Genomic DNA, 8,518 nt, shown 5'->3' on the forward strand with positions numbered 1-8,518 from the left:
TCAGACACTGTGCAAATAATCAGGACAATGTTTGGTTGATTCTGTCCAACACACACATGGGTAATGTCTTCCTGATTTAGTTCATCTTCCAGGACTAAAAACAAAAAATCAGAAGCATTTATATATATATAATATATAATATATATATGTAATATATAACGAACACAAAACCAAGGCAAAACAAAAAGCCAGGCAATTTTTTTTTAGTTCCAATAAACTAGCAGTCATTTTAGTCTAGAAAATATTCTGCAATCAACAGATCAGGGAGGGCTTTTGTTAAAAATCTTTTAAATAAGAGTTGAACTCTGGGTTGAGTGCCCCGCCTAGTGGTAAAGTGCTTGCCTAGCATGCAGGAAGACCAGGGTTCAATTCCTCCATACCACACACATGGAAGGAACCGGAAGTGGTGCTGTGTCTCAAGTCTTGTGAAAGCCCAAAGGCAATGCTCAGACCCTGAGTTCAAGCCTCAGGACTGAAAAACAATTATATTATATATACATATATTTTAGAAATACATTGTATTTTATTATGTTATATAATATATTATCCATAATTCATATTGTAGAATATATTGTATATAATATAATTCATGTGCGAGTTGCATGCGATTGTATCTCAGACACTATATGTGTGTTTTGTTTTTTGCTTTCTGTTTTTTTTTTTTTTTACTTTAGTAGGTTTATGCCTTTTCTTTTCCTTTTTTTCTGTGCCTGACCTCGGGCTTGAATTCAGGGCCTGAGTGCTTTCTGTTTTACTAAAGACAGGCACCCTATCACTTGAGCCAAAGCCCTACTTCTGGCTTTTTTCTGGTTCATGGGAGATAAGAGTTTCCCAGAGTTTCCTGCCCAGGCTGGCTTTGAACTGTGCTCCTCATATCTCAGCCCCTGGGTAGCTGGGGTGACAGCCTGAGCCACCAGCACCGCTCTTAGGCTTTTTCCAGCTCCCTTGTAAACCATGCAGAATAAAAGGCCTTAGGAGGGAGAGGAGGGGATTTCAACCCTTTCTGGCCTAAGCAGAGGCCATGACGTCTCCACTCTCCTGGTCTCCTGTGGAAATGGGACATTGTCACTCTGCATGCTGCCGCCGCGCCCTGCGCCCACACGGGGGCGGTAGATTCCCTGCCAAGTCCACCTGGGCCAGAGACCAAGGCTTTCCCTAGCCAGCTGAGTGTGTGTGTGTGTGTGTGTGTGTGTGTGTGTGTGTGTGTGACCCCAGAATGAGCAGGGAGCAGTGGGTGTTTCACGTCTGTCACCGCAGTACTCAGGAGGCTGAGATCTGAGGATGGAGGTTCAAAGTCAGGTCAGGTAGACAAACCTGTGATATTCTTATCTCCCGTGAAGCAGCAAAAATCCACACAGGAAGCTTTGGCTCAAGCGGCCGAGCACCAGTCTTTGGGGGGAAAAAAGTAAACAAGAGAGCAAGGCCCTGAATTCAAATCCCAGTAACAGAGCAAAGCCCAATACACACACACACACACACACACACACACACACACACACACACACGATTAATCTCTGAGCAGAGCCGTGTAGAGACCTGAGTTCCAGTCCTAGTAGAAAATGACAGATTCAGCTGACATTTGGTAGCTGTGGAGAATTTTCTTTGTGTTGGATTCGGTTGGTCTGTTTTGTGGTCCTGGGGTTTGAACTCAGAGCCAAGAAGTTGTAGGCATGAGCTTTACCTCTAGAGCCACAGCTCCACTTCCGGTTTTCAGGTGGTTCATTGACAATAAGAGTCTCACAGACTTTCCTCCCGGGCTGGCTTTGAACCTCCACACTCAGCTCCCAGCCTCTGGAGCAGCTGGGATTACAGGAGTGAGCACTGGTACTCAATCTAATTTCCCAATTAATAGATGAGACTATTCCACATAGAGTTTAGCAAGGAAATACAAAATAAGTTTTAAATACTTCAGAGGCTTAGATAGAAACAAACACCCAAATCCTCTCTCCCCTTGTGTGATCTTTTTCTCGAGACAGATAGGTAGATACATACATCCGTATTACATGGATGTAGATAAAGACAGATGAGTTCTGCAGACATACATACATAATTGGATAGACACAAAATGATAGGTACACACATGCATGCACATACACACGTATGCAGAAACACATACAGAATACAGAGATTCAGACATGCCTGCACCTTTGGATGATGACAATCAATTTGGGAGAAATAAAGTGCATGCTGGAAATATCACACACACACACACAAACACATACCATACAGAGAGAGAGAGTTGATGTGTTGCTTTTCTAACTTAACATGGGGAGGGGAAACGCTTCTTCACAATTCCTTGAAGGTAAAGATGTGGTGAAACTGAAAGCAGGAACTGAATGAGCTTCAGGTGGGAAATGTGTAAATCCCAATCTTTTCTGATAGCACAGGCCTTTGACGCCTGGCCGTGTCATGCACGTGTGTCACTGGAGAATGACTCGTGTTTCCAGTGGGCTCTGACACCCCCTGGCTCCATGAACCCCAGAACAAAGAAGCCACAACTTTGTCTCCCAGTAGCAACCCTAAAGTTGTTATAAACTTCATTTATTTTATTTGGGAAATCCTGGGGCTTGAACTCAGGGCCTGGGCATTGCCCCTGAGCTTTTCAGCTCAAGGCTAGTGCTCTACTAATTAAGCCACAGTGCCATTTCGAGTTTTCTGAAACTTTATTGGAAGATAAGAGTCTCACAGAATTTCCTGGCCAGGCTGGCATTGAACCCAGGTCCTCAGATGTCAGTGTTTTGCATAGCTGGGATTCTAGGCATGAGCTTTTAGGATCCCAGCTACAAGCAGACAGTATGTAGAGAAGGAGTCACGGGATAGGAGAGAGCTGGAGGCAGCTGGGTGTAGCTGTTTGGTTTGCTGCAGATCCACTTTCTCTCTGCGTAGACCCTGGCGCTGCTAATTCCACCTTCATTCAAATAGGCGTATTCCCCACGGCCTCGAACTTCCGCCCTAGAGCCAAGCAGAAACACGTGCAGTACTCACATTTGGGTACATACTTTCTTTCTTTCTTTCTTCTTGTCAGGTATGGGGTTTGAACTCGGGGCTTGGTCTCTCCCTGAGGTTTGGTGTTCAAGACTAGCCCTGCTCTCCAATTATGAGCCACAACATCACTTCTGCCTTATTTTTGTTTGTGGTTCATGGGAGATGAGAGTCTCATGGATTTTCCTGCCTCGGCTGGTTTCGAACCCTGATTCTCAGATGTGAGTCTCCCGTGTAGCTAGGATGACAGGTGAGAGCCACCAGAGCGCAGATTGTTGCCTGTCTTTTTTTGTCTTTTTTTTTTTTTTGTCTTGCCAGTACTGGGGTTTGAACTCAGGGCCTAGCCACTGTCCTTGAGCTTCTTTGGCTCAAGGCTGAAGCTCTACCACTTGAGCCACAGTGCCACTTCTGGCTCTTTCTATGTATGTGGTACAAAGGAATCGAACCTAGAGCTTTGTGCATGCGAGGAAAGCACTCCAGCACCAGGCCACAAGCCGGCCCCTGTCTGGAGTTTCACCAGAATAGACCAGCGGTCGTCTCACATTGGTGATGAGCACTGCTGACTGAGTTGCATTTCTTCTCCATTCTCAAAGTCCTGGTGTGAATGCCACCTGTCTGTCCATCACCCGTCCATCCCAGTCACACTAACCACGCATTCATTCATGACCCACGGCCACCTGTGGGCTCCCTAGACGTGACCTTCACTCAGGCTCTACTGTTTCCAAAATGCAGAAAAATAAAACATCAACAACAACAACAAATCCATGCTGGGTTCCAGGACTCACAGCTGTCATCCAGCTACTCAGGAGGCTGAGATCTGAGGATCACAGTTCAAAGCCAGCCCTGGCACAAAAGTCCATGAGACTCTTATCTCCAGTAAACTATTTGGCAAGAGCTGGAAGTGGCGCTGTGGCTCAAGTGGTAGAGCGCTAACCTTGAGCAAAACTTCAGGGACAAGGACCCAGGACCTTTGTTCAAGCCCCAGTCCTGACCCAAAACAAACAAACAAGCCAAAAGTTGGTTGACAACGTACAAGTTGGTGAAGTCTGTGTTGTCTGCCCACTTCCAGCTGTGCTTTGAGGATTCTCTTCTAAGTCCAATCCAATGATCACAACCTTTGTGTTTTTTCAAGAAATTCTGTAATAAAACACAATGAGTTGAAAATGAGAGTCCTTGTCTTTCAGATGAATTTTATTTTTCCCCTGTCCCAGGCTGGCTTTGAATTTTGACTTCGCATCTTAACCTCCTAAGAAGCTATTTATTAGAAGGAATTATTCTTTCTCTTTCCTCTGTGTGTGTGTGTGTGTGTGTGTGTGTGTGTGTGTGTGTGTGTGTGTATGTTTGCATATCTGTGCCAATATTGGGACTTGAACTTAGGGCCTGGGCGCTGAGTCTCTTTTTGCTCAGGGCTGGCACTCTACCACTTGAGCCACAGCTCCACTTCCCATCTTTTTGCCTTATGTGGTACTGAAGAATCGAACCCAGGGCTTCCTGCATGCTATCAAGCTCTTAAAACCAAGCCACCCTGCCATTCCTGTCCCTGAGCTCTTGTGCTCAAGGCGGTAACACAAATCCCCTTCCAGCTTTTTCCTGGGAGGTAAGAGTCTCACGACTTTCTTGCACAGTTTGTCTCGGAACTTCAATCCTCCCATCTCAGCCTCCTGGGTAGCTGGATGACAGCCTGAGCTCCTGGCGCCCAACCCTTTAACTTCACACAACCTCTCCAAGTCGGGGTGGGGTGTCTTCAGCATGTCACAGAGACCAGGAACCCCAAAAGCATTTCTTACCAGGTCCTGGATGGTGTCAAAGGTGGCCAGATTGGCTCCAAAGGAGGCACAAAAGTCCTGACTGGACGTCCAGTTCCTTGTGTCCTCAGAAAAATAGAAACACTGATTCCCAAAGCCAATCCACTCTCTTGGACAGGAAGAATACAGGCTGTGCTCTGGAATGCGGCTTTTTGCTTGGTTCCCTAACAGACAATGGATTTGCTTTATAATCAGTCTTCTGTTTTCTGTGCCTGTCCCGGGGCCTAAGCCACACATTGGTCATTCAAAGCCACTCACCTGCTAGAATCACTGTTAGCACAACTGTCGTCCCTAACAGAGCCACAATAGTCAACAGACAGCAGTGCCATTTTGCCAGTGTGATAGGTGATGATATTCCTGGGTATATTTTCCTGGAGCCTCTTCACTGCAAACAGAGAAAGAGGAGGGTCTGAATCCAAGGAAAGTGCTAGAAGGAAAATGATTATAGCATTCCATACTGTGGCTTGTCCTGGCTCAATTAGCACCAGAGGCCATCTTGCAATGGTGGAAAAGGGAAGAATGGAGGAGTTGAGCACTGGTGTCTCCTCCTGTAAGCCCAGCTACTCAGGAGCCCGAGATGTGAGGGTGGCAGGCAGGAAAGTCTTGAAGACTCTTTATCTCCACAGAACCACAAAAAGGCCAGAAGGGAGCTGTGGCTCCAGTGGTTGAGCCAACATTGAGAGGCAAATCTAAGGGACAGCACCCAGGCTCTGAATTCAAATCCCAGCTTGGTCATATGCTATATGATAGACATTATAAATACTTCATATGATATACCATTATGTTCTGTGATACATAATGTTATATAACATAATGGCATATATTCTAATATAAATATACTGTATAATATAACATGATTATTCTATATATTATATCATACTATTATATTATATATACTTTCTGTTTTGATCAGACCTGGGGCTTGACTCAGGTCCTGGGCACTGTCCTTGAAGGTTTTCCCTCAAGGCTAGTTAGTGCTCTACCACTTTGATCCACAGCTCCACCTCTACTTTTCTGGGGGTTCATTGGAGAGAAGAGGCTCATGGCCTTTCCTGCTCAGGATGGCTTGACCACCAGCCACCTGAGTAGCTGGGATGACAAATGTAAACCCCAGCCCCCTGGCTATATAGACCCTTATATTACATACAGGATTAGGTTACATGGTGCTATATAATTGTTGTATGTTGTACTTTATCAATCCTATAACATACTATATGATCTACATGCAAATTGTATATATATAATATGAATATATGGAATAATAAAATATAAAAATAAAAATGTAATATAAAAGTAGGCGAGGAGGGAAGTGGGGCTGTGGCTCAGGGGTAGGGTGGTAGCCTTAAGGTGAAGAGCTCAGACAGCGCCCAGGTGCAGAAAAGAAAGAAAAAAGGTACACTGGGAGTGTTGTCTAGTGGAACAGTGCTTCCCTAGTATGCATGCAGCCCTGGGTTCGATTTCTCAGTACCACATACTCAGAAAAGGCTGGAAATGGCACTGTGGCTCAAGTGGCAGAGCACTAGCCTTGAGCAAAAGGTGTTCAAGGACAGTGCCCAGCCACTGAGTTCGATCCTCAGGACTGGCAATAAAAAAATTTAAAAAATAAGGCTTGGGAGTTTGGCCTGGTGGTAGAGTGCTTGTGTAGCATGCATGAAGACCCTGGTTCGATTTCTCAGTACCACATACATAGAAAAAAGCTGGAGATGGTTCTGTGGTTCAAGTAGTAGAGCTCTAGCCTTGAGAAAGTCCTAGGACAGTGTTCAGTCCATAAGCTCAAGCCCAGGATTGTCGAAATAATAAAAATAAATAAATAAAGCTGGACAGGATGGCTCACGCCTGGAATCCTAGCTACTCAGGAGGCTGAGAACTGAGGATGGTGGTTGAAAGCCAGCCCAGCACTAAAGTCCATGAGACTCTTATCTCCAAATAATCACTAGAAACTGGAAGTGACACTGTGGCCCAAGGGTAGGGCGGTAGCCTTGACCTGAAGAGCTTAGGGTCAGTTCCCAGGCCCAGAGTTCCATAATCAACACACACACACACACACACACACACACACACACACACACACACACACACACAGAAGGGCTGGAATTTGGCATAGTGGTAGAGTGCTTTCCTAGCATGCACAAAGACAGGGGTTCGATTCCTCAGTACCACATACATAGAAAAAAGCTGGAAATGGTTCCGTGGCTCAAGTAGTAGAGCTCTAGCCTTGAGAAGTTCAAGGAAAATGCTCAGTCCATGAGCTCAAGCACAGGACTGGCAAAAAAAAAAAAGCAGAAGAGGAGGAGGACGACAAGAAGGAGGAGGAGGAGAAGAAAGAAAGAAGAGGAATGTTACTCCAACTCAAGTCACACATCCCAGATCTAACCCTCCCTCCCTCCATCCCAGCCTAGCTGCCTTTGTGGGAGACTTCAAACCTAATTCAAGTTACCTGCTGGCCTGCTTTCTTGGTAGTCTGTGGAAGGCAGATTTTTCTGTAACATTCCCACCAAGGCTTCTGTCATTTTCCCTCCTTGTTCTTTTTAGGCAGAACCGACTGGATCCAGAGGATTAAGGAGGTAACCTTGGCATTTGCAAGTGTTATCTGGCAGCTGGATATGCAGATTCTCCCACCAGCCTTCTGCCTTTCTGGCTCTTAGTCCTGACAGAGCAAACAAACAAAAAATAAAAACAAAACAAAAACAAGAGAGGAATCAGGATCTGAAATTCAATGGATTAGAATTGAAATGATTGGTGTGTCAGAATTATTGTTATTATTATTATTATTATTATTGTTATTATTATTGTTACTGTTATTTGCCAGTCCTGGTGTTTGAACTCACAGCCTGGGCACTGTCCCTCAGCTTTCTCAAGGCTGGAGCTCTACCACTTGAGCCACAGCTGCACTTCTTTCTCTTTCCATGTTTGTGGTACTGAGAAATGGAAACCAGGGCTTCGTGCATGCTAGGCAAGCACTCTACCACTAGCCCACCTTCCCTGTTCCTGAGATCTAGTTTTCATAATAATAATAATGCCTTCTTTGGCTTACAGGCTGAGATACTATCTGAAGTGAAAACACTCTAGGGCAGGAGAGATTGTGAAATTCCTTAGCTCCTGCTCAGCCCCAAAAAGCCAGAAGTGGAGTGGAGAGAAGTGGCTCAAGTGGTAGGGTGCCAGCCTCCAGTGAAAAAGCTCAGGGACAGCGCAGCTAAAACATATTAAAAAGAGGGGGCTGGGAGTTTTGCTCCAGGAGAAGGAATTCGAAGAGTTTGGTTATGCTAAATTAACTCGCTAGCAGATAAACCCTGGAAATAAAAGGCCCAGCAAAGTGCTCGGTAAGAAGTTTCGTCTTAAAGGATGCCAGAGTAAGATTGGCAAAACTATGTCTTACCACTGATATTATTTTTGCATGCTTTAAGATCTTTGTGAGTATGAATGTGTGTGTGTGTGAGTGTGTGTGTGTGAGAGAGAGTGAACATGTTCAAGATTAAACTATCAGCATGCTGTGTAAAACAATGGGTGTGTTTCTACTTGACACACAAAAATGTAAATGTAAATGTGATTTTAAGTCTAAACTCCAAGAAAAATGATGAAGTTTGGGCATTCCAAATATCTCAAAGAATTATTGCTTTATTTTAAGAGGAACAAGTTAAAAGATTTTTCTAAGGATTCTGTAATTTGCATTAAAAAATCTGGTATTATAATGCATTAGTCTGTTTATATTATAATCAAGTTATCCAGTTTAG

The 8,518-nt window shown here is 44.6% G+C and overlaps 1 protein-coding gene across 1 annotated transcript; it reads right to left on the reverse strand.

Annotated features, from left to right (window-relative positions):
• Window positions 1-2,780: 2,780 nt before the first annotated feature.
• LOC150042083 (C-type lectin domain family 2 member D11-like) lies at window positions 2,781-7,297 on the reverse strand. The gene is made up of 4 exons (XM_090325204.1): window positions 7,225-7,297; window positions 4,770-4,951; window positions 4,016-4,119; window positions 2,781-2,952 (listed from the first exon to the last, which is right to left on the reverse strand). The coding sequence occupies exons 1-4, from the start codon at window positions 7,295-7,297 to the stop codon at window positions 2,781-2,783; spliced, it is 531 nt and encodes a 176-aa protein (XP_090181330.1).
• Window positions 7,298-8,518: the final 1,221 nt, after the last annotated feature.

This window comes from Megascapheus bottae, chromosome 37 (genome assembly GCF_031878675.1).
Source record: "Megascapheus bottae isolate mThoBot1 chromosome 37, mThoBot2.hap1, whole genome shotgun sequence".
NCBI classification, from domain to species: Eukaryota; Metazoa; Chordata; class Mammalia; order Rodentia; family Geomyidae; genus Megascapheus; species Megascapheus bottae.

Bases quoted from the DNA above. Each gene is read 5' to 3' on its own strand.
- LOC150042083 (XM_090325204.1), bottom strand. From the start codon at position 7,297: ATGACAGAAGCCTTGGTGGGAATGTTACAGAAAAATCTGCCTTCCACA. The intron at 4,952-7,224 runs GTAACTTGAATT...ATTGTCTGTTAG, and splicing joins CCAAGAAAGCAGGCCAGCAG to GGAACCAAGCAAAAAGCCGC. The intron at 2,953-4,015 runs GTACGTTGTCAA...GCTTGGCTCTAG, and splicing joins AACACAGACTTCACCAACTT to GGCGGAAGTTCGAGGCCGTG.